The 26,610-nt window shown below is 44.3% G+C and overlaps 1 protein-coding gene and 1 long non-coding RNA gene across 2 annotated transcripts in view; one reads left to right on the top strand and one right to left on the bottom strand.

Annotated features, from left to right (window-relative positions):
* Positions 1 to 2,104, bottom strand: part of LOC122930339 (leucine-rich repeat-containing protein 75A-like) — a 355,789-nt gene extending 353,685 nt beyond the window's left edge. Inside the window, 1 exon segment of the mRNA XM_044283631.1 lies at positions 903 to 2,104. Within this exon segment, the coding sequence (XP_044139566.1) occupies positions 903 to 1,175 (273 nt within the window). The 5' untranslated portion in view covers positions 1,176 to 2,104.
* On the top strand, positions 1,733 to 26,016 carry LOC122930340. Its single transcript, XR_006388121.1, has 3 exons — positions 1,733 to 1,824; positions 24,802 to 24,977; positions 25,858 to 26,016. It is a non-coding gene; the product is annotated as an uncharacterized LOC122930340 (long non-coding RNA).
* The last annotated feature ends 594 nt before the right edge of the window (positions 26,017 to 26,610 follow it).

Below are 26,610 nucleotides of genomic sequence, written 5' to 3'. Positions count from 1 at the left end.
GATCAAGCGCAAGTGTGAAAGTAGCCTTAGATGTGCATATGCATAGGAGCTTTAATTCGACCAAGATAATAATATACCAAAATGTCCAACAATGAAGCATACTTTGTGATTAGCACAAATCGCGTGCTAAAGGTTTGTATGAAAATCACATGTGGTATTGTGCAATCACAATGACTGATACACAAGGTTTCTAAAAAATTTCAAGCTGAAGAACCCATTCAAGACCAGAAAGAGCAAATATGTAAATTAATAAATGGCAAGTTATACTATTTTTTGCTATTTTAACTTATACTATACCAAAACTATTAATGAATCTGCTCAGCTCCTCCTGCTCTGTTACATGCTGCCTGAGGCTAAGGCAATCACGTTCAACTTTGCAGATTCCCTTAAATAATAAATGAAGTTTCTTCTGATTTCTGCCCCCTTGTTGCCCCATCTTTGGTTTATGTGTATGTGCTGTTGGGGACTAATGGAAGTAACCATTGACTGTGGCTGATTTTGGTGGCAGCCTGTATTTTCTTTCCATTTCCTTCTCCATACAGTAGGTCTTGCTCAAACCTTCAACAGCCTCCTTGAATCCTCAGCAGATGATGGGAAAAGTCGTTTCTCCACAGGGATGTGCTTACTTCAATATTGGATGGATGGATTTTACATAACACCTACAAGTGTGTTGGAGTGGACACCCAAAAAAGAGAGTTTCTGTTTTGCTCTGAACTCCTGAATCTGGTTAGTCTAAATCCTTAACTTTTTTTAAATAACTATTTTAGAAAACGACTTTAATCGTGATCTATCCATAAATCCCATAATAAGCATGGTATGTACCATCACCATATAATATAATAAAATCCAAGAAGGTCTAGATCCTGGTGGCTCATTGTCTCAGGACCTGGCTGGGCACTCACCTGTCTCAGATGTCTCAGCAGCTCAGTGGCTTCCTCATGTCTCCCTTGTTTGAATAGCATCATCATGTCTTGGATCATCTTGATCCTCCTGTGATAAGGGGGTTGATTTGAAGATCCACTCTTGGATAATTTATCCCCAGACTTCACCCCAAAAGACCAGAAGTCCCCTCTCTCCCTGGCAGGAGTACTCCTCCGGGATCCCGGGAGGTGCTGTTGAGGGCTTTCCCCTCCAACACTGGAAGCCTGGCAGACCTTGGTCTGCTTGGTGCCCATGATGGTAAAATTGATCTCTCAGGAAAGGCATCCGAAACGATCCTGGTGGGCTCAGACAACAAAGCAAATGTGCAACAGGTCAGTGATCCACTGAGCAAGTCACTCCAGCAATGGCATCACAAGGTTTCCCTGGAGATGAGGATCCAGCAGTAGTCCTCACAGTTTACACTGGAAATTCCAAATTGCAACATTGTTTCTAGTAGTCACAGCCAGGAGTCCTTTTCCCTTCCTCCTTTAGCTACTGTTTCTTCCTCCCAAGACCTTTCCAGGCTGCAGACCTTTCTACCTTACATCCAGAAGAACAGGAACCAGAGCTGAGGACACTACAAGAGGGCGATCTCCTGGACCTCATGCGGGTCAGAGGTGTCCAGCCAAGTCCAAGGGTCTGCTCCACACTAAACTGTTGCGCGTCCTTCTGAAGCCCCAGGATGAGCAGCAGCAGAAGGCTTTGTGATGACAGGGGGAGGGGGGAAGAACAGACACATCATTTGACACGCAAAAGTCTCAGCCTCTCGGCACAGACTGCCTGGCACTGGGAAGCAATCCGATTAAAGTCTCAGGAACCCAGGAGGCTGCAGCAACTTGGAGCCCCCGACCAGGAGCGGGGCGGGCGGGGGCTTCCCAGTGGCTGACGCCCAGGAGCCAGCAGGTAGGACTTGGGTGTCTAGGAGCTTCTCTGTAGCCAGCATCGCTTCCCATACACACGAGAAGAGGCTGTGTCAGGGAGAAGGCGTTTCCTGTGTGTGGAGCTGGCCACTCTCATGCTAGGAAGAGGTCTGCTGGGCATGTGCCAGGAAAAGCCCCTGTAGATCCATCACTGCTGGAACAGATGAGATCAGGGAGCCCCCGGTGCGGAGGTCTAAGTTGTCTCTTCTTAAAGGAGCCCTGAAGTGTCAAGCTTATAATACAGCTGCTGCTGTCACTCACAGATATGTATGTCACTTGTGCTGGAGGTTATCAGAACTGGACAGATGATGTAATGTGGTGATCATGGGGACATTTATAAGACTTGTTGTCCAACAGTCAGCCTGAAATGGTTGATAACATAGAACAATGCATGGCATTCATGAGGTAGCTTTAAAGGGTTATACTTAGGGATGAGCGAACTCGAACTGTATAGTTCGGGTTCGTACCGAATTTTGGGGTGTCCGTGACACGGACCCGAACCCGGACATTTTCGTAAAAGTCCGGGTTCGGGTTCGGTGTTCGTCGCTTTCTTCGCGCTTTTGTGACGCTTTCTTGGCGCTTTTTGAAAGGCTGCAAAGCAGCCAATCAACAAGCGTCATACTACTTGCCCCAAGAGGCCATCACAGCCATGCCTACTATTGGCATGGCTGTGATTGGCCAGAGCACCATGTGACCCAGCCTCTATTTAAGCTGGAGTCACATAGCGCCGCCCGTCACTCTGCTCTGATTAGCGTAGGGAGAGGTTGCGGCTGCGACAGTAGGGCGAGATTAGGCAGATTAACTCCTCCAAAGGACTTGATTAACTGATCGATCTGCAGCTGTGGATCATTGAGCTGCTGATCCTCAATTGCTCACTGTTTTTAGGCTGCACAGACCGTTTGTCAGTCTCATTTTTCTGGGGTGATCGGCGGCCATTTTGTGTCTTGTGGTGCGCCAGCACAAGCTGCGACCAAGTGCATTTAACCCTCAATGGTGTGGTTGTTTTTTGGCTAAAGCCTACATCAGGGTGAAGCTGTCACACCAAGTGCATTTAACCAGCAATAGTCTGTTCATTTTTTGGCCATATACAAAATCAGGGGCAAGCTGCGCCTGTCACCAAGTGCATTTAACCCTCAATGGTGTGGTTGTTTTTTGGCTAAAGCCTACATCAGGGTGAAGCTGTCACACCAAGTGCATTTAACCAGCAATAGTCTGTTCATTTTTTGGCCATATACAAAATCAGGGGCAAGCTGCGCCTGTCACCAAGTGCATTTAACCCTCAATGGTGTGGTTGTTTTTTGGCTAAAGCCTACATCAGGGTGAAGCTGTCACACCAAGTGCATTTAACCAGCAATAGTCTGTTCATTTTTTGGCCATATACAAAATCAGGGGCAAGCTGCGCCTGTCACCAAGTGCATTTAACCCTCAATGGTGTGGTTGTTTTTTGGCTAAAGCCTACATCAGGGTGAAGCTGTCACACCAAGTGCATTTAACCAGCAATAGTCTGTTCATTTTTTGGCCATATCCCAGTCTAATTCTGTCACTAAATCCATACCGGTCACCCAGCGCCTAAATACTAGGCCTCAAATTTATATCCAGCTAAATCTGTCCCTAGTGCTGTAGCTGGGCGAGTTATTTAGTGTCCGTTCAAGCACATTTCTTGTTCTGGGTTGAAATACAATTCCCAATTTAGCAATTTCATAATTTAGTGGTTCCTGCTATATCAGAGCTATTTGAAATCTATCCCAAAAAGGGTATATAATATTGAAGGTGCACATTGGGTCATTCAGAATAACTTCACACACACCCGCTACTGTGTATTTCCAAGTCTAATTCTGTCACTAAACCCATACCTGTCACCCAGCGCCTAAATACTAGGCCTCAAATTTAAATCCCTCTAAATCTCTCGTTACCCACCGCTGTACTGTTGTTGCTGGGCAAGATATTTAGTGTCCGTCAAAGCACATTTTTTGTTCTGGGTTGAAGTACAATTCCCAATTTAGCAATTTCATAATTTAGTGGTTTCTGCTATATCAGAGCTATTTGAAATCTATCCCTAAAAGGGTATATAATATTGAAGGTGCACATAGGGTCATTCAGAATAACTTCACACACACGCTTCTGTGCATTTCCAAGTCTAATTCTGTCACTAAATCCATACCGGTGACCCAGCGCCTAAATACTAGGCCTCAAATTTAAATCCCTCTAAATCTCTCGTTACCCACCGCTGTACTGTTGTTGCTGGGCAAGATATTTAGTGTCCGTCAAAGCACATTTTTTGTTCTGGGTTGAAGTACAATTCCCAATTTAGCAATTTCATAATTTAGTGGTTTCTGCTATATCAGAGCTATTTGAAATCTATCCCTAAAAGGGTATATAATATTGAAGGTGCACATAGGGTCATTCAGAATAACTTCACACACACGCTTCTGTGCATTTCCAAGTCTAATTCTGTCACTAAATCCATACCGGTGACCCAGCGCCTAAATACTAGGCCTCAAATTTAAATCCCTCTAAATCTCTCGTTACCCACCACTGTACTGTTGTTGCTGGGCAAGATATTTAGTGTCCGTCAAAGCACATTTTTTGTTCTGGGTTGAAGTACAATTCCCAATTTAGCAATTTCATAATTTAGTGGTTTCTGCTATATCAGAGCTATTTGAAATCTATCCCTAAAAGGGTATATAATATTGAAGGTGCACATAGGGTCATTCAGAATAACTTCACACACACGCTTCTGTGCATTTCCAAGTCTAATTCTGTCACTAAATCCATACCGGTGACCCAGCGCCTAAATACTAGGCCTCAAATTTAAATCCCTCTAAATCTCTCGTTACCCACCGCTGTACTGTTGTTGCTGGGCAAGATATTTAGTGTCCGTCAAAGCACATTTTTTGTTCTGGGTTGAAGTACAATTCCCAATTTAGCAATTTCATAATTTAGTGGTTTCTGCTATATCAGAGCTATTTGAAATCTATCCCTAAAAGGGTATATAATATTGAAGGTGCACATAGGGTCATTCAGAATAACTTCACACACACGCTTCTGTGCATTTCCAAGTCTAATTCTGTCACTAAATCCATACCGGTGACCCAGCGCCTAAATACTAGGCCTCAAATTTAAATCCCTCTAAATCTCTCGTTACCCACCGCTGTACTGTTGTTGCTGGGCAAGATATTTAGTGTCCGTCAAAGCACATTTTTTGTTCTGGGTTGAAGTACAATTCCCAATTTAGCAATTTCATAATTTAGTGGTTCCTGCTATATCAGAGCTATTTGAAATCTATCCCAAAAAGGGTATATAATATTGAAGGTGCACATTGGGTCATTCAGAATAACTTCACACACACCCGCTACTGTGTATTTCCAAGTCTAATTCTGTCACTAAACCCATACCTGTCACCCAGCGCCTAAATACTAGGCCTCAAATTTAAATCCCTCTAAATCTCTCGTTACCCACCGCTGTACTGTTGTTGCTGGGCAAGATATTTAGTGTCCGTCAAAGCACATTTTTTGTTCTGGGTTGAAGTACAATTCCCAATTTAGCAATTTCATAATTTAGTGGTTTCTGCTATATCAGAGCTATTTGAAATCTATCCCTAAAAGGGTATATAATATTGAAGGTGCACATAGGGTCATTCAGAATAACTTCACACACACGCTTCTGTGCATTTCCAAGTCTAATTCTGTCACTAAATCCATACCGGTGACCCAGCGCCTAAATACTAGGCCTCAAATTTAAATCCCTCTAAATCTCTCGTTACCCACCACTGTACTGTTGTTGCTGGGCAAGATATTTAGTGTCCGTCAAAGCACATTTTTTGTTCTGGGTTGAAGTACAATTCCCAATTTAGCAATTTCATAATTTAGTGGTTTCTGCTATATCAGAGCTATTTGAAATCTATCCCTAAAAGGGTATATAATATTGAAGGTGCACATAGGGTCATTCAGAATAACTTCACACACACGCTTCTGTGCATTTCCAAGTCTAATTCTGTCACTAAATCCATACCGGTGACCCAGCGCCTAAATACTAGGCCTCAAATTTAAATCCCTCTAAATCTCTCGTTACCCACCGCTGTACTGTTGTTGCTGGGCAAGATATTTAGTGTCCGTCAAAGCACATTTTTTGTTCTGGGTTGAAGTACAATTCCCAATTTAGCAATTTCATAATTTAGTGGTTTCTGCTATATCAGAGCTATTTGAAATCTATCCCTAAAAGGGTATATAATATTGAAGGTGCACATAGGGTCATTCAGAATAACTTCACACACACGCTTCTGTGCATTTCCAAGTCTAATTCTGTCACTAAATCCATACCGGTGACCCAGCGCCTAAATACTAGGCCTCAAATTTAAATCCCTCTAAATCTCTCGTTACCCACCGCTGTACTGTTGTTGCTGGGCAAGATATTTAGTGTCCGTCAAAGCACATTTTTTGTTCTGGGTTGAAGTACAATTCCCAATTTAGCAATTTCATAATTTAGTGGTTCCTGCTATATCAGAGCTATTTGAAATCTATCCCAAAAAGGGTATATAATATTGAAGGTGCACATTGGGTCATTCAGAATAACTTCACACACACCCGCTACTGTGTATTTCCAAGTCTAATTCTGTCACTAAACCCATACCTGTCACCCAGCGCCTAAATACTAGGCCTCAAATTTAAATCCCTCTAAATCTCTCGTTACCCACCGCTGTACTGTTGTTGCTGGGCAAGATATTTAGTGTCCGTCAAAGCACATTTTTTGTTCTGGGTTGAAGTACAATTCCCAATTTAGCAATTTCATAATTTAGTGGTTTCTGCTATATCAGAGCTATTTGAAATCTATCCCTAAAAGGGTATATAATATTGAAGGTGCACATAGGGTCATTCAGAATAACTTCACACACACGCTTCTGTGCATTTCCAAGTCTAATTCTGTCACTAAATCCATACCGGTGACCCAGCGCCTAAATACTAGGCCTCAAATTTAAATCCCTCTAAATCTCTCGTTACCCACCACTGTACTGTTGTTGCTGGGCAAGATATTTAGTGTCCGTCAAAGCACATTTTTTGTTCTGGGTTGAAGTACAATTCCCAATTTAGCAATTTCATAATTTAGTGGTTTCTGCTATATCAGAGCTATTTGAAATCTATCCCTAAAAGGGTATATAATATTGAAGGTGCACATAGGGTCATTCAGAATAACTTCACACACACGCTTCTGTGCATTTCCAAGTCTAATTCTGTCACTAAATCCATACCGGTGACCCAGCGCCTAAATACTAGGCCTCAAATTTAAATCCCTCTAAATCTCTCGTTACCCACCGCTGTACTGTTGTTGCTGGGCAAGATATTTAGTGTCCGTCAAAGCACATTTTTTGTTCTGGGTTGAAGTACAATTCCCAATTTAGCAATTTCATAATTTAGTGGTTCCTGCTATATCAGAGCTATTTGAAATCTATCCCAAAAAGGGTATATAATATTGAAGGTGCACATTGGGTCATTCAGAATAACTTCACACACACCCGCTACTGTGTATTTCCAAGTCTAATTCTGTCACTAAACCCATACCTGTCACCCAGCGCCTAAATACTAGGCCTCAAATTTAAATCCCTCTAAATCTCTCGTTACCCACCGCTGTACTGTTGTTGCTGGGCAAGATATTTAGTGTCCGTCAAAGCACATTTTTTGTTCTGGGTTGAAGTACAATTCCCAATTTAGCAATTTCATAATTTAGTGGTTTCTGCTATATCAGAGCTATTTGAAATCTATCCCTAAAAGGGTATATAATATTGAAGGTGCACATAGGGTCATTCAGAATAACTTCACACACACGCTTCTGTGCATTTCCAAGTCTAATTCTGTCACTAAATCCATACCGGTGACCCAGCGCCTAAATACTAGGCCTCAAATTTAAATCCCTCTAAATCTCTCGTTACCCACCACTGTACTGTTGTTGCTGGGCAAGATATTTAGTGTCCGTCAAAGCACATTTTTTGTTCTGGGTTGAAGTACAATTCCCAATTTAGCAATTTCATAATTTAGTGGTTTCTGCTATATCAGAGCTATTTGAAATCTATCCCTAAAAGGGTATATAATATTGAAGGTGCACATAGGGTCATTCAGAATAACTTCACACACACGCTTCTGTGCATTTCCAAGTCTAATTCTGTCACTAAATCCATACCGGTGACCCAGCGCCTAAATACTAGGCCTCAAATTTAAATCCCTCTAAATCTCTCGTTACCCACCGCTGTACTGTTGTTGCTGGGCAAGATATTTAGTGTCCGTCAAAGCACATTTTTTGTTCTGGGTTGAAGTACAATTCCCAATTTAGCAATTTCATAATTTAGTGGTTCCTGCTATATCAGAGCTATTTGAAATCTATCCCAAAAAGGGTATATAATATTCAAGGTGCACATTGGGTCATTCAGAATAACTTCACACACACGCTTCTGTGCATTTCCAAGTCTAATTCTGTCACTAAATCCATACCGGTCACCCAGCGCCTAAATACTAGGCCTCAAATTTATATCCCGCTGAATTTGAATACAATACATTGGGCCAAATAATATATTTGTTGTTGTGGTGAACCATAACAATGAGAAAAACATCTAGTAAGGGACGCGGACGTGGACATGGTCGTGGTGGTGTTAGTGGACCCTCTGGTGCTGGGAGAGGACGTGGCCGTTCTGCCACATCCACACGTCCTAGTGTACCAACTACCTCAGGTCCCAGTAGCCGCCAGAATTTACAGCGATATATGGTGGGGCCCAATGCCGTTCTAAGGATGGTAAGGCCTGAGCAGGTACAGGCATTAGTCAATTGGGTGGCCGACAGTGGATCCAGCACGTTCACATTATCTCCCACCCAGTCTTCTGCAGAAAGCGCACAGATGGCGCCTGAAAACCAACCCCATCAGTCTGTCACATCACCCCCATGCATACCAGGGAAACTGTCTCAGCCTCAAGTTATGCAGCAGTCTCTTATGCTGTTTGAAGACTCCGCTGGCAGGGTTTCCCAAGGGCATCCACCTAGCCCTTCCCCAGCGGTGAAAGACATAGAATGCACTGACGCACAACCACTTATGTTTCCTGATGATGAGGACATGGGAATACCACCTCAGCATGTCTCTGATGATGACGAAACACAGGTGCCAACTGCTGCGTCTTTCTGCAGTGTGCAGACTGAACAGGAGGTCAGGGATCAAGACTGGGTGGAAGACGATGCAGGGGACGATGAGGTCCTAGACCCCACATGGAATGAAGGTCGTGCCACTGACTTTCACAGTTCGGAGGAAGAGGCAGTGGTGAGACCGAGCCAACAGCGTAGCAAAAGAGGGAGCAGTGGGCAAAAGCAGAACACCCGCCGCCAAGAGACTCCGCCTGCTACTGACCGCCGCCATCTGGGACCGAGCACCCCAAAGGCAGCTTCAAGGAGTTCCCTGGCATGGCACTTCTTCAAACAATGTGCTGACGACAAGACCCGAGTGGTTTGCACGCTGTGCCATCAGAGCCTGAAGCGAGGCATTAACGTTCTGAACCTGAGCACAACCTGCATGACCAGGCACCTGCATGCAAAGCATGAACTGCAGTGGAGTAAACACCTTAAAACCAAGGAAGTCACTCAGGCTCCCCCTGCTACCTCTTCTGCTGCTGCCGCCTCGGCCTATTCTGCTGCTGCCGCCTCGGCCTCTTCCTCCGCCTCTGGAGGAACGTTGGCACCTGCCGCCCAGCAAACAGGGGATGTACCACCAACACCACCACCACCACCTCCGTCACCAAGCGTCTCAACCATGTCACACGCCAGCGTTCAGCTCTCCATCTCACAAACATTTGATAGAAAGCGTAAATTCCCACCTAGCCACCCTCGATCCCTGGCCCTGAATGCCAGCATTTCTAAACTACTGGCCTATGAAATGCTGTCATTTAGGCTGGTGGACACAGACAGCTTCAAACAGCTCATGTCGCTTGCTGTCCCACAGTATGTTGTTCCCAGCCGGCACTACTTCTCCAAGAGAGCCGTGCCTTCCCTGCACAACCAAGTATCCGATAAAATCAAGTGTGCACTGCGCAACGCCATCTGTAGCAAGGTCCACCTAACCACAGATACGTGGACCAGTAAGCACGGCCAGGGACGCTATATCTCCCTAACTGCACACTGGGTAAATGTAGTGGCAGCTGGGCCCCAGGCGGAGAGCTGTTTGGCGCACGTCCTGCCGCCGCCAAGGATCGCAGGGCAACATTCTTTGCCTCCTGTTGCCACCTCCTCCTTCTCGGCTTCCTCCTCCTCTTCTTCCACCTGCTCATCCAGTCAGCCACACACCTTCACCACCAACTTCAGCACAGCCCGGGGTAAACGTCAGCAGGCCATTCTGAAACTCATATGTTTGGGGGACAGGCCCCACACCGCACAGGAGTTGTGGCGGGGTATTGAACAACAGACCGACGAGTGGTTGCTGCCGGTGAGCCTCAAGCCCGGCCTGGTGGTGTGTGATAATGGGCGAAATCTCGTTGCAGCTCTGGGACTAGCCAATTTGACGCACATCCCTTGCTTGGCGCATGTGCTGAATTTGGTGGTGCAGAAGTTCATTCACAACTAACCCGACATGTCAGAGCTGCTGCATAAAGTGCGGGCCGTCTGTTCGCGCTTCCGGCGTTCACATCCTGCCGCTGCTCGCCTGTCTGCGCTACAGCGTAACTTCGGCCTTCCCGCTCACCGCCTCATATGCGACGTGCCCACCAGGTGGAACTCCACCTTGCACATGCTGGACAGACTGTGCGAGCAGCAGCAGGCCATAGTGGAGTTTCAGCTGCAGCACGCACGGGTCAGTCGCACTACAGAACAGCACCACTTCACCACCAATGACTGGGCCTCCATGCGAGACCTGTGTGCCCTGTTGCGCTGTTTCGAGTACTCCACCAACATGGCCAGTGGCGATGACACCGTTATCAGCGTTACAATACCACTTCTATGTCTCCTTGAGAAAACACTTAGGGCGATGATGGAACAGGAGGTGGCCCAGGAGGAGGAGGAGGAGGATGAGGAAGAGGGGTCATTTTTAGCACTTTCAGGCCAGTCTCTTCGAAGTGACTCAGAGGGAGGTTTTTTGCAACAGCAGAGGCCAGGTACAAATGTGGCCAGCCAGGGCCCACTACTGGAGGACGAGGAGGACGAGGATGAGGAGGAGGTGGAGGAGGATGAGGATGAAGCATGGTCACAGCGGGGTGGCACCCAACGCAGCTTGGGTCCATCACTGGTGCGTGGCTGGGGGGAAAGGCAGGACGATGACGATACGCCTCCCACAGAGGACAGCTTGTCCTTACCCCTGGGCAGCCTGGCACACATGAGCGACTACATGCTGCAGTGCCTGCGCAACGACAGCAGAGTTGCCCACATTTTAACCTGTGCGGACTACTGGGTTGCCACCCTGCTGGATCCACGCTACAAAGACAATGTGCCCACCTTACTTCCTGCACTGGAGCGTGATAGGAAGATGCGCGAGTACAAGCGCACGTTGGTAGACGCGCTACTGAGAGCATTCCCAAATGTCACAGGGGAACAAGTGGAAGCCCAAGGCCAAGGCAGAGGAGGAGCAAGAGGTCGCCAAGGCAGCTGTGTCACGGCCAGCTCCTCTGAGGGCAGGGTTAGCATGGCAGAGATGTGGAAAACTTTTGTCAACACGCCACAGCTAACTGCACCACCACCTGATACGCAACGTGTTAGCAGGAGGCAACATTTCACTAACATGGTGGAACAGTACGTGTGCACACCCCTCCACGTACTGACTGATGGTTCGGCCCCATTCAACTTCTGGGTCTCTAAATTGTCCACGTGGCCAGAGCTAGCCTTTTATGCCTTGGAGGTGCTGGCCTGCCCGGCAGCCAGCGTTTTGTCTGAACGTGTATTCAGCACGGCAGGGGGCGTCATTACAGACAAACGCAGCCGCCTGTCTACAGCCAATGTGGACAAGCTGACGTTCATAAAAATGAACCAGGCATGGATCCCACAGGACCTGTCCGTCCCTTGTCCAGATTAGACATTAACTACCTCCCCATAACCATATATTATTGGACTCCAGGGCACTTCCTCATTCAATCCTATTTTTATTTTCATTTTACCATTATATTGCGATGCTACCCAAAGTTGAATGAACCTCTCCTCTGCCTGTGTGCTAGGCCTAAATATATGCCAATGGACTGTTGCAGTGGTGGCTGACATGAAGCCTGATTCTCTGCTATGACATGCAGACTAATTCTCTGCTGACATGAAGCCAGATTGTCTGTTACGGGACCTCTCTCCTCTGCCTGGGTGCTGGGCCTAAATTTATGACAATGGACTGTTGCAGTGGTGGCTGACGTGAAGCCTGATTCTCTGCTATGACATGCAGACTGATTCTCTGCTGACATGAAGCCAGATCGTCTGTTACGGGACCTCTCTGCTCTGCCTGTGTGCTAGGCCTAAATATATGCCAATGGACTGTTGCAGTGGTGGGTGACGTGAAGCCTCATTCTCTGCTATGACATGCAGACTGATTCTCTGCTGACATGAAGCCAGATTGTCTGTTACGGGACCTCTCTGCTCTGCCTGTGTGCTAGGCCTAAATATATGCCAATGGACTGTTGCAGTGGTGGGTGACGTGAAGCCTCATTCTCTGCTATGACATGCAGACTGATTCTCTGCTGTCATGAAGCCAGATTGTCTGTTACGGGACCTCTCTGCTCTGCCTGTGTGCTAGGCCTAAATATATGCCAATGGACTGTTGCAGTGGTGGGTGACGTGAAGCCTCATTCTCTGCTATGACATGCAGACTGATTCTCTGCTGACATGAAGCCAGATTGTCTGTTACGGGACCTCTCTGCTCTGCCTGTGTGCTAGGCCTAAATATATGCCAATGGACTGTTGCAGTGGTGGGTGACGTGAAGCCTCATTCTCTGCTATGACATGCAGACTGATTCTCTGCTGTCATGAAGCCAGATTGTCTGTTACGGGACCTCTCTGCTCTGCCTGTGTGCTAGGCCTAAATATATGCCAATGGACTGTTGCAGTGGTGGGTGACGTGAAGCCTCATTCTCTGCTATGACATGCAGACTAATTCTCTGCTGACATGAAGACAGATTCTCTGTTACGGGACCTCTCTCCTCTGCCTGTGTGTGTGCTGGGCCTAAATATATGCCAATGGACTGTTGCAGTGGTGGCTGACGTGAAGCCTGATTCTCTGCTATGACATGCAGACTGATTCTCTGCTGACATGAAGCCAGATTCTCTGTTACGGGACCTCTCTCCTCTGCCTGTGTGCTAGGCCTAAATATATGCCAATGGACTGTTGCAGTGGTGGCTGACGTGAAGCCTCATTCTCTGCTATGACATGCAGACTAATTCTCTGCTGACATGAAGACAGATTCTCTGTTACGGGACCTCTCTCCTCTGCCTGTGTGTGTGCTGGGCCTAAATATATGCCAATGGACTGTTGCAGTGGTGGCTGACGTGAAGCCTCATTCTCTGCTATGACATGCAGACTAATTCTCTGCTGACATGAAGCCAGATTGTCTGTTACGGGACCTCTCTCCTCTGCCTGTGTGTGTGCTGGGCCTAAATATATGCCAATGGACTGTTGCAGTGGTGGCTGACGTGAAGCCTCATTCTCTGCTATGACATGCAGACTAATTCTCTGCTGACATGAAGACAGATTCTCTGTTACGGGACCTCCCTCCTCTGCCTGGGTGCTGGGCCTAAATATATGCCAATGGACTGTTGCAGTGGTGGCTGACGTGAAGCCTCATTCTCTGCTATGACATGCAGACTAATTCTCTGCTGACATGAAGACAGATTCTCTGTTACGGGACCTCTCTCCTCTGCCTGGGTGCCGGGGCCTAAATATCTGAGAATGGACTGTTCCAGTGGTGGGTGACGGGAAGCCAGATTCTCTGCTATGGAACCTCTCTCCAATTGATTTTGGTTAATTTTTATTTATTTAATTTTTATTTTAATTAATTTCCCTATCCACATTTGTTTGCAGGGGATTTACCTACATGTTGCTGCCTTTTGCAGCCCTCTAGCCCTTTCCTGGGCTGTTTTACAGCCGTTTTAGTGCCGAAAAGTTCGGGTCCCCATTGACTTCAATGGGGTTCGGGTTCGGGACGAAGTTCGGATCGGGTTCGGATCCCGAACCCGAACATTTCCGGGATGTTCGGCCGAACTTCTCGAACCCGAACATCCAGGTGTTCGCTCAACTCTAGTTATACTAGAGATGAGCCAATCCATTTGTCTCATCATCAGGGCATCTTAATCTGTGGGGGTCTGGCCAAGCAGGTGAAGAAGATTGTCAGGGCTTGTCGTTAAAATCGATTTCCTCACCTCTAGGTTATACCCATGTCAGATGGCATATTGCTAAGATATGTCAACAATGTCAGATAGGTGCTTGTGGGACCCGCTCCTATCTTCAGAACAGGGCCCCCATAGAAATGCATGCCCTCCCTCCACTTCTATGGGAGTTCCTAAAATGGCAGAGTGGGCGCTCGGCTATTTTCAGAAGTCCCGTAGAAGTGAATGGAGAGTGCACCGAGCATGGACCGACACGTCTCCATTCACCACTATTGGACTGCTTGAAAAAGTCAAGCTGGCGCTCACCTTTTTTACAGACTCCCAAAGCAGTGAATGGAGGGTGGCCGCTCTTGCACTGTTTGATCTCCTTCACTTTGGGGACTCATTTTGGCGTTAGGAGCGGATCTCAGAGGTAGAACCAGCACCTATCTGACATTAGGGGCATAAACTAGCAATATGCCACCAATTTATGAGATGGGAATACCCCTTTAAGGCTAGCTGCACTCTTTGCGTGTTTGTATGAAGAAAATTTGCATGAAATATACACAAAAATAGCATGAAAAATAGAACATATAAATCCGCACAATTTATCATATTTTTTGTGTGGCTTTTATGTGTTATTTTTGTTGCGCTTTTTGGTACAGACTTTCTGTTTATTTTAACAACCCCATTGAATTCTATGAGGAAAACCACTATATATAAGGTGCGGAATCCACAGATTTAAAAATTTTTCATAGCAGGTCAATTTTCACTTTTAAAAAATACACAAAATGTAAAATGAGAATTGCTAAATTTACTTTGTTGCTACTGAATTACGCTGTAGTTTTTCTGCATGAAAATGATGGTGAAAAAGACGCACATAATCTGCATGGTGTACTGCCCTTAGGGGGAAATTTATCATAAGGGGAATTTTTGAAGTCAGGTTTGCTTGGGTCGGCATTGCCATTATTTGCACCAAATTTATCAAACATCGCAAGTTGTTTGATAAGTTTGGTGCATCTTTAAAGGGGTTTTCTCATCTCAGACAATGGGGGCATATCGCTAGGATATGCCCCTATTGTCTTATAGGTGCGGGTCCCACACCTATATCGAGAATGGAGCCCCAAAAGTGAAGGAGAGGACACTGCGCATGCGCAGCCGCCCTCCATTCATTTCTATGGGGCTAGCTTGGCTATTGCCGTCTGCCACATAGAAATGAATGGGAGCATGGGCCGCGCATGCGCGGCACACTCCCATTCACTTCTGTGGGAGAAGCGGGGATTAGCGCTTGGTGGTGGATGGACCCCGGGAAATCTGGGGTCCTCCAGCCACAGTGCTCCCCGCTCCGTTTCTCGATATAGGTGTGGTTCCCAGCGGTGGGACCCGCACCTATCAGACAATGGGGGCATATCCTAGCGATATGCCCCTATTGTCTAATATGGGATAACCCCTTCAAAGGGAAAGTGACTTATTGTTTAAATCAAGTTTGTATGTTAAATATAGTTTTAAAGTAGTCACTATCTGTATAAAAAACCCATAAAATCCTGCAGTCTTCGCACTGGCCACTAAGCCTAATCGTAGGCGTCACTTCTCGATCTGTACAGATCACTTTTCAGCAGTCAACTCATTATCTTTACATGCAAGATTACTATAACCGATATCACCTATATATGGATAATACAGGATTCACCATTCACAATAGGTGAACAGGTCACAGAGCATGCTTAGAAAACTCTCCCATAGAAGGCGATGAGCCCCCTCCTGACCATTGTGTCTATGGACAATGGGGCTGCCATAACACAGACTTCTAAATGCTGTTAAGAACAGCTCAGGCAGGATGGCCGCCCCCATAATTATGTTCGGGAAATGGAATTCGAAAAAAATCTGCAATCAGAAATTAAAGACAGATTAGAAAAAGAAGGAGATGTGTCATTTTAACAGGCAGAAAATATTGACACATTCCCTTTAAATATGGCCGGAGCGGTTACTCCAGTTTACATGCCACCACCCTGCTGGAGTGAACTTGCAATATTTGTGTGACTTTTAAATTTCTTAAATCTGGCCTGCACCTCATTTAAGCTACTTTCACTTCTGCGCTTTCCCTTTCCGGTATTGAGATCCGTCATAAGAAAACGTTTCAGTTTTGTCTCTATTCACTATCAATAGGGACAAAACTGAACTGAACGGAACAGAGTTCACCAGAACGCATTCCGTTCTGTTTGGTTGCGTTACCAAGGCGGACACAAAACCGCCAGATAGTGCTGGATCAGTTTTTTCAAACACAAAAAAAAAACGGCACCTATTGACTTACATTGGTTTTATTTCCAGATCCTTCTTGTTCATTTTAGCGATAATTCAATCGGATCCGTTCTGAACGGATGCAGACAGTTGTGTTATCATTAGAGTTGAACTGGGTATCAAAGTATCGATACCCAATTGATTCTTTTAGACCCTGATTTACACGATACTGGGTTTTACTGTTAAACGATAGCAGCGCAGCCTAGTATCAGTTAGAGAACATGGCACGCGCCGCTCTCAGCGCGCACCATGTTCTCTTCAGCAGCACAGTGGAGAAGGAGGCAATCTCTCTCTCCCTCCCTCCCCACTGTGTGCAGCTGCTGCTGCCTCCAATGGGAACATAGTACTGAGGTGGAGGGGAGGGGCTGTGGCCACTGCGCCACCAATGAAGATAATTAACATGTTAATTCAAGTGTAGGCGGCAGGTGGCGGCGGCGCTATCACATCCCGGCACTAATTTCAGAAACTGGAGCAAGTGCTGTAAAATCACAAAAAGTCATATGTTTTTTTTAAAAACTGGTGCAAACTAGAACTAGTGTAGTTGCCCCTAGCAATAAATCAGATTCCACCTTTCATTTGCCAAAGGAGCTATGAACAATGAAAGGTGGAATCTGATTGGTTGCTATGTGCAACTACACTAGTTCTACTTTACACCAGTTTGATAAATCTCCCCCTACTTTCTTAAAGTCAAAGGGAGTCATTTATCAAACAGAACTACGCCTAAATTAGGCATATTTCTGGCGCAGATTGTGGTGCGATTCTGTGACTTCTCCCCACTAACACCAGGCCGAAGAAAGTGGGCGCTGTGTGGGCGGGGATAGGCTGGCAGGGCCGTCTCATTTGCCACTTTCGGATGCCTGTTTTAGCTGTGGTATTTAGTAACAGAAATACAGCCACAAACCGGCACAGGACAACATGAAGGTATGTAGACATATAAAATTAACGAAATGCAAATTGAACGAAAAAAAGAGGAATCTTAGGGTATATTCACTCTAGCGTTGTTAGAATCCGACAGTGCCTGCTGGTATTCCGGAATCCGTATGCAAGCGGATATCTTTTTTTCCGGATCCAGATAGACTTATGCATTGAAATACCAGATCCATCTTTCTGGTATCATCCGGAAAACCGGATCCGGTATTCAATTTTTTTCAAAGCTAGAAAGAACTGCGCATGTGCAGACTGGAAAACCGGATCCAGCGATTCGGCAATTTCCGGAACACTTTGTACCGGACCGGGCATTAATACATTTCAATGGAAATTAATGCCGGGATAGTGCAGTAGTATTCCAGGATTTTGGCCGGAAAAAATACCGCATCATGCTGTGGTATTTTGTCCGGTCAAATACCGTACAAGGGACGGAACGGAAGACATCCTGATGCATAGTGAACCGATTGCTTTCCATTCAGAATGCATTAGGTCAAAACAGAACATTTTTTTTTTCCGGTATTGAGACCCTTTACTGGATTTTAATACCGGAAAAGAATAACGTTAGTGTGAAAGTACCCTAAATCCAATCAATATTTGGTGTGACCGGCCTTTACCTTCAGAACAGCATCCGTCCTCATCGATACACCTGCACACAGTTTTTGAAGAAACTTGACAGGATCAGCCTGGAGAACCAACCACAGGTCTTCTGTAGATGTAGGCTTGCTCAAGTCCTGTCACTACCATTAGGTCACCTAGTGAGGGAACAGTTATTTCCAATACAGCTTCACCGTAAATGCTATTTGTTGTGTGTACAGAACCAAATAATCCAGTATAGAAGAGTGCAGGGCCCATGATGGGGAATAGCAGGGTTTATTTCAGGACATCAGTCTGATTAGAGGAAAAGTCCTGACGTGTAAACCCAGCCTTATGTCAAAAGACTGCAAATGTCTAGTAAAAAGGAGAGCAGACTTTGATCTCCTCCCTCGGTGAGGAAAGTGACTGCTGCTGCCACCTCTGCCATATAAACACACCGTGATGTGCCAGTCACACTTCCTCCAAGCAAACCGTAAGCGACACCTTCTGGGGCAGTCGGCAGTAAGATGCAGTTTCTCTGCTTGAAAAAAACGTGCAATTTTATTAACTCATAATCAGCTGTGTTTTTCTAAGATGCACTTTTATTCATATACTGTTACATAAATAGCGCCAGCATATTCAGCAGGGCAGTGCACAGATTAGTCCCTATGTTGCCAGCGAGGCTCACAATTTAGGCTACTCACAGTTGCGCTTTCCCTTTTTGCTATTGGGCCTCATATCGCGGGAAAATGCTTCCGTTTTGTCCCTATTCGTTGTCATTGGGTGCAGAACTGAACTGAACGGAACAGAATGTACCAGAATATGTTCTGTTTGGTTGCGTTTTTCTGTCCGCGATGTGGTGTGGAGCAAGACAATGTAAGTCAATGGGGACGGATCCGTTTTCTCTGATACAATAGAAAACGGATCCTCTCTCTATTGACTTTTAATGGTGTTCATGACGGATCCGTCTTGGCTACTTTAAAGATAATCCAACTGGATGCAGACGGTTGTATCATTATGACGGAAGCGTTTTTGCTGATCCAAGACGGATCCAGCAAAAACACTGGTGTGAAAGTAGCCTTAGAAGTTGGTGACCCAGCCTTCCCACTTGTTTTTTTTTTCCGCTAGAGCTACTAGTATTAAATGTCATGGGCCAAATACACAGTTGAGTCTCATTATTATGACCACTTCCTACTTTTGATGTCAGCAGCGCGTAGCTCATGAAGGACGTCACGTGTGGTGAGCTTGCTTGGTGGGTGAATAAGGTGTGTGATAGGATGTCTTCACACATATCCCTTGTTGCTGTATTGAGTAAAAATGACAGATTGTTGGAGTTGTAAAAGGGATGATTATTGGATTTCAGGCCAAAGGTGGCCGTAATCTAAAACGGCGCAGTTTGTGAACGGTTCATGTGCTGCTGTAGTGAAATTGTTTCATGAGTGGACAAATGGCACCATTGTGAATAAGCAACGCGGAAACTGCGCGGCATCACGAGCCATTGATGTCAGAGGTGAACATCAGCTATGAAGGTGCGAGAGGGCAGACCGAAATGTTACAACGGAGCAGCTCACAGCCAAAATCAACCAGATGTGTCTAAAACAACAGTTCAGCGACACCCTACTGCATAGAAGCTCTTCATCGAATGGATGGATGTTGGCATGTCAGGTGAGAAACATCAGAGAACAAACACCCTGCAACCATTGCTGGAAGAACACATGGTGTCATAGACTCCAATTAGTAATACCTAAGTGTAATAAAGTCAAAATAAACAACCACCCCAAATTAATAATTACGTTTTATTAATGGTTTATAATTGGCCACGGTGTCTAATGTTACCCAAAAATGATTCAAAGTAAACCACAATAATCTACCAACAACATTAGCTATAACCAACAATTTAGGTTTACCTTCATCTAAGGAAAATGCATTCTGTTTGTTTTTCAGCATCTGTAGTTTGGCCTGTACCTTATTTGTTAATTTTATATGTTGGTTCCAACGATGTGGGCAAAATTAGCACACATTTATACATAAATTAATAAAAAAAAATAGTATTTAAAATTCAAACTCTTTTCCCACAATCCAAATTAGCTTTTTCCGACATAGTACCCATTTGGGATTGGAGGTCAAAAAATGTGGGCTTTATGGAAAAAATTTGAATCCTTATAAACAAGAACATGAAAAAATTCATGATAATTCTAAACAAACTTCATCCGATATTGAATTGGACATCTTCAATGTTGGGTCACAAAATTTGATGGAGAAGGGCTACGGTGTAAGTTAGCCAGGTAGCTTGCTATTTGGCGGTTGGGGTAATAGTCACTCTCTGAGTGGACTAGGTATTTATTAATTATCTGATTTGAATTTTATTGAAGAATGTTTATTGGTCGAAGAGATGAGTTTGTTTCCTAATATAGAGCTAGAATTCCATCAACCTATCTTTTTTATGGTGTTCACTTTAAGTGCTAGTTTGTAAGCATGCGTTGCAGCTCCAATTCGAAACGAATGGGCAGACATCTTTCCTTTATGTAATTCAAAATGTTTTTTACATTTAGATAGTATAAAAATGAATTGGAACTTAGTTAAAGGGGATCTATCTGCGTGCATGAAAAGTGGACCTGATAATTTAGACCTGGTAATTAACCAATCTTTTAATGCCTGAACAGGACATATTGTGGAGGAATGAATTTTATTCAAACTCAACCAAATTTCATTACCTTGTTGGCCAGTTTTGGATCTTTTTATGAAATTTTGATTCTATTTGGATAAATGAATAAATCGTTAATTAATAATGGTGCTTTTTTTGTTCTATTTGCAGCTGTGAATTCACTCATGCGAAGTGCACCGAAAAACAAAAGTAGAAAGGCCGCTTTAAAAAGGCATGTCTCATAAGGAGATGGTACACATTCTTGTAAAAATTCTGGTATTGGTATGGTTCTAGTTTTTTTAGGGTTAATTCTTTTTCATCCTTTGATTATTTGTTTTAACAGAAAAATGAATGTGAATGGGAGGATATTAGAAATTTTTTGGAAAAAAAGATGCCGGATAAGATTTTTTGAATGTAATCTCCTTTTTTGCCCAATTTGACATGATTCGCAATAAAAAGGATAACTTGAAAAATATTATTATCCTGCTCCTTAAATTGACTGAACAGAATGTACTCCATTTATTCCATGCGGCTGAATAAGCAGCCCATGTAGACGGGGCTAGAGCGTTACAAACTAAACTGTTGATCAATTCCAAATCGACTTCCAAAGTTTTGAAGGACAAGGGATTCCTTTCTCCTCTGCTTCCGGTACCAGATGTCTGAATTGAGAGAAATTCTGCTGAGACAAAGAATCTGCAATTATATTAGACCTACCTTTTATCCAAATATAATTGTTTAAACATATTAAGACAATTTGCCTTAGGACGTTAACTACTGCCTCAGTTTTGCAGCTAAGCAATTTATTGAAAAAAACACACCCTTAGGCCCCATGCACACGGCCGTTGTTCACAGCCGTGTGCGGGCCGTGGAACCGCGGCCTGGATCCCTCCTGAGAGCAGGAGCGCACAGCGTCACTGGTTGCTATGACGCCGTGCGCCCCCTGCTGCCGGCACAGTACAGTAATACACTGGTATAGATCATACCAGTGTGTTACGGCAGCAGCAGGGAGCGCACGGCGTCATAGCAACCAGTGACGCCGTGCGCTCCTGCTCTCAGGAGGGATCCAGGCCGCGGTTCCACGGCCCGCACACGGCTGTGAACAACGGCCGTGTGCATGGGGCCTTATTGTCAGAGAACAATGAGGGTGGGTTCACACTAGTGTTAGGGATTCCGTTATGGCTTTCCTTTATAACATGGTTATAACGGAATACCCAGACAGAATGCAAAACGGAAGCCTTTAAAAGGCATTCCGTTTGCTTTCCATCCTAATAGAAGTCTATGGGAAAGCATAACGGATCCGTCTGGGTCCCATTATGCAAGACGGAAAACAAAGTCCTGTTGACAGGACTTTGTTTTCCGTCTTGCATAATGGGACCCAGACGGATCCGTTATGCTTTCCCATAGACTTCTATTAGGATGGAAAGCAAACGGAATGCCTTTTAAAGGCTTCCGTTTTGCATTCCGTCATAATACATGTCTATAGGCAGAAGAACAAATCCGTCCTTCCGTCTTATGGATTCCGTTATTTTCATAAGACGGAATCCCAAACACTAGTGAGAACCCACCCTAAGATTCCTTTGTTTTTAAAATTAGTTTGCAAAATTGTTAGAGCTACCAATACCGGAAATAGTTCCAAGAAATTGAAGTTTTTTATAAATGGTTCTATTAACCAATCTTTTAGCTATTTTTTAGCTGACCACTGATTCTTAAAAATTGCTCCATAACCAACTGAAGCCGCAGCATCCGTAAACAACTGAAGTGAGTCAGAATCAATAAATTCCTGCTGCCACATGGATCTATCGCTATAATCCTCCAAAAAGCATAACCAAATTTGGATGTCATCTTTTATTTGTTTGGACAGTCGTATATAATCAAAAGGATGTTTCTTTCCCGCTGTGGCAGAATATATATACATTTAGAAAAGATTCTCCCCATAGGGATCACTCTGGCTATACAATTTAAAGATTCCAAAGCAGATTTTAAGCGTCTTAATGTGGTTTTCTTAGACCTTAATAGGTTATATAATAAAATCCTAGAGGAATAATTTTTTCCTCTGGAATCTTAAATTCAATTTTTTCCGTGTCAGTGGATATACCCAGAAATTTGATATTTTTTGTGGGGTATACAGTTTTTTCTTCTACTAGTGTAATTTTTTAGTAATCAGAAATATTTTAGAATTTATTAAGCAGGTTGATACAATCGTCTGATTTATCATTACCAATGATCAGAAAATGAAATAAAAGCAGGATAGGAAAAACCCATAGGAAGTGCTTTGTCATAATTAAATTTACCTTCCAATTGGAAGCCTAGTGAACCCCCAGTTGGGTTAATAGGTAACAATCTGAAGGCAGATTTAACGTCTGTTTTTGCCATGAGCGCATTTCTACCTGCTTTGTTAAGTAAGGATAGTGCTTGATCAAACAATGCATAATGTACTGTTGAAACATTTTTATCAATTAGATCATTTAGAGAATTATCTTTTGGGTATAATAAATTATGTATTAGGCGGTAGATATTAACCTCCTTTTTTGGTACTAAACTAAGAGGCGAAATTCTAAGGTTAATGAAAGGGGGCTGTAAAAAGGGGCCAACTACCTCTGAAATTTCTTTATCATTTTTTTCTTGAACAGCTTTTTTGTTAATATTTACAGATTTTAAGTTTTTAACGAAGGAACAACTAGAACCAACAAAAGTGGGTACATAAAACCCGTTCGTGAAAGCCTCAATTTATATTTGATCTTTAGTTTTGTCTGGGTATACTTTTAAATAGTGGTTGAGCCTTGGTAGTATGAATGGTGTCACCTCCTCTATTGGACTCTTTATTTGTTTGTGTAATGTTGACCATGTTTTTTAAAACATTATGTCGCTGGGTGATTACCGCTGCAAAAAGTGCACTTGTGTTTATATTTAAAGTTTGCTTCCCATCCGCATACTGACTCGTTGAAGGCAAAGCAAACCCCTTTTTTTGGGGAAATTCCCGGCGAAAAAGATTGGACCTTTGAGGTTACATGAGGTTAATCCAAAGGCCCACGTCCTTGGAACCCCGGGTATACTGCCAATTTTGGTCGGAAGGATTCATCATAGATAATCCTTGCATTATCTACCTGCTATCTAGATGATGAAATAATCCGACACAGTGTATCGGATGTTTCTCACTCATTACTGCTGTGTATATGCAAAAAAAGTTTTTTGTTGGTTTCTTTTTCTCTGTTCCTCTTCTTTTTTGTCTAATTTTACTGTTTCTTTTGAAGAAGGGAGGAGAGAAAAAATCTCAATGTATTCTCTCTACAAATTTTTTCTTTTGTTTGAAGTGACAAATGGTAACCCAGTGGGGATATCTGGCAGGGCATAGTTTCTTTTAAAGGGGTTTTAAAACCAGGGAGCCCCTCTGACTTGAGGCTCCGACAATCTTCTTTGCCCTGCGCTAAATCATGCAGGACAAAGGCATTTTTAGGAGTTCCAGTGACGTACCGGGGCTCTCCATGGGGCTGGCAGGAAGCCCGGTTACGTCAGCGGCACTGATGGGCGGGCTTTAGCGCTGCCCTAGCCAGTAAAATGGCTAGGGCAGCGCTAAAGCCCGCCCATCAGAGCCGGTGATGTCACCGAACGCACTGCCGGGTGGAAGATTCCGCCCGGCAGTGTGTTATGATAAACAAAAGAGCCCGTGCATGAGATGCTCCGATGCTAGCCTCAGGGGGGCTGCCTGGGTGAAAATAAGGGTATGTCCGGGTTCAGCTCTGAACCCGGACAACCCCTTTAAAGATGTTTCTTTTATCCTACAGCCAGCCTCCAAAGATGGGATTAAACATTTGTCCTTCTGAAATTCCAAATTTCCCGTAGTACAAATATTGTCTGATTTGTTTGCGGTTACATTGGGACACTCCTCCCATGAATCTATGCCTGGTGAATACCAGACAGAATTTGTATTTTGAGTGTTTTTATTTTGAGAAATAAAAGAATTGAAATCTTTGAATAACTGAACCTTATCAGTACAAAAGGTGTCAGCATTCAAATAAATATGTCTAATTGATTACTAATTGGTGTTGATGTAATGTCATTCTCACCATCCTGTGTGTTTCTAGGTGCTGTAGTTTGATTGACTGTTGGTGAGTATTTTGTTTCTTCTATTTACTCCTCGAGCTGTGTGACGCAGTAAAATTGGTATTTCTGCATTTTACATCTGATTGGGGAGGAGAATAACTTGTTTTTTTCCTTTCTGTTTTTTTTGTAGGCGGAGAAGAAGCCGGAGGATCGCTGAGAGTGTGCGACACGATGATGTCACTTCTAGGTGCCGACTCTGCGTTCCTAGATGAAGAGGCAGCGCAGACCGGATGAATGGATTTGTGGATCAAGATCTTCGCCTGAGAAATCTTCCTGGAGGCATCGTCTGAGCCAAGCTTCTCCACCGTAAGGCCTCTTTCACACGGGCGTCATGTTTTCTTCGCAGCAGTTCGGGTTTGGGTTAGGTGTTCTGTAGATTGTATTATTGTCCCTTATAACATGGGTATAAGGGAAAATAATACCATTCTTAATACAGAATGCTTAGTACAATAGGGCTGGAGGGGTTAAAAAAAAAAATATGTAACTCACCTTAATCCACTTGATCGCACAGCCGGCATCTCTTCTGTCTTCTTCTTTGCTGTGCACAGGAATAGGACCTTTGATGACGTCACTGTGCTCATCACATGGTCCAATCACATGGTTCATCACCATGGTGAGGGACCATGTGATTGGATCATGTGATGTGACGTCACCACAGGTCGACATTACAGAAGAAGACAGAGATCCGCAACTACGCGATCAAGTGGACTCGGTGAGTTAATTTTTTTTATTTTTAACCCCTCCATCACTTTTGTACTATGCATTCTGTATTCAGAATGCTATTATTTTCCCTTATAACCATGTTATAAGGGAAAATAATACAGATCGGGTCCCCAGCCCGATCGTCACCTAGCAACCATGCGTGAAAATCTCACCGCATCCGCACTTGCTTGCGGATGCTTGCGATTTTCACGCGGCCCCATTCACTTCTATGGGGCCTGCGTTGCGTGAAAAACGCAGAATATAGAGCTTGCTGCGATTTTCACGCAACACACAAGTGATGTGTGAAAATCACAGCTCATGTGCACAGCCCCATAGAAATGAATGGGTCAGGATTCAGTGCGGGTGCAATGTGTTCAACTCACGCATTGCACCCGCGTGGAATACTCGCCCGTGTGAAAGGGGCCTAAGTTTCAGCTTTTGTAATTAATTGTTTGAGTAATTATTTTTTCATTTTTTATTTCAGGTGCAGGTCCGGATTCTTTGCTGCCGCTTACGTGAGCGCGCAGCAACTGACATGTCTTCTCTTTTATGGGTATCCACGAGACTGACTGTTGATCCATCCTCCAATCAAGCTGTTCCTTCACCTTCATGAGGACTTCAGACTGCTCCATTCACATCTGTTACCAGGTAAGTAATACTGATAAATATAACACTTGCACATGTAAATAGTGGGGGGTCATGACACCATGTCCCCAATTATTTGCATCCGCAAACAAGGTCTTATCAATCTAGTCGTGGCAGCTTGAAGGTCTGGGGAATATTTTCGTGGCATTCTCTGGACCCACTTATCCATGTAGAAGGCACCCTCAACCAATTTGGGTATGAGGCCTAGTTCACACTTCAGTGTTTGGTCAGTGATTTCCATCAGTGATTTGTGAGCCAAAACCAGAAGTGGAGCCTCCATAGACATTAGGTAGAAGGGAAAGATCTGCTCCTGTTCTATGTTTAGAGCTGCACCTGGTTTTGGCTCACAAATCACTGATGGAAATCACTGACCAAACACTGAAGTGTGAACGAGGCCTGAATCTATCCTTGCAGATCACATATACCCATACATGCTAATTGTCTTCCAGCAAGATAATGTGCCATTTCACACAGCTAGAAATGTCCAACACTGGTTGGAAAAGCATGACCATGACTTCCAAGTACTAACTTGGCCTCCTAATTCCCCAGACTTGAACACAGTTGAGCATCAGAGAGACCACCTTGAACCTTG

The sequence above is a fragment of the Bufo gargarizans genome, chromosome 3, assembly GCF_014858855.1.
Source record: "Bufo gargarizans isolate SCDJY-AF-19 chromosome 3, ASM1485885v1, whole genome shotgun sequence".
Taxonomy (NCBI): domain Eukaryota; kingdom Metazoa; phylum Chordata; class Amphibia; order Anura; family Bufonidae; genus Bufo; species Bufo gargarizans.
This window is presented reverse-complemented; position numbering and strand designations above follow the sequence as displayed.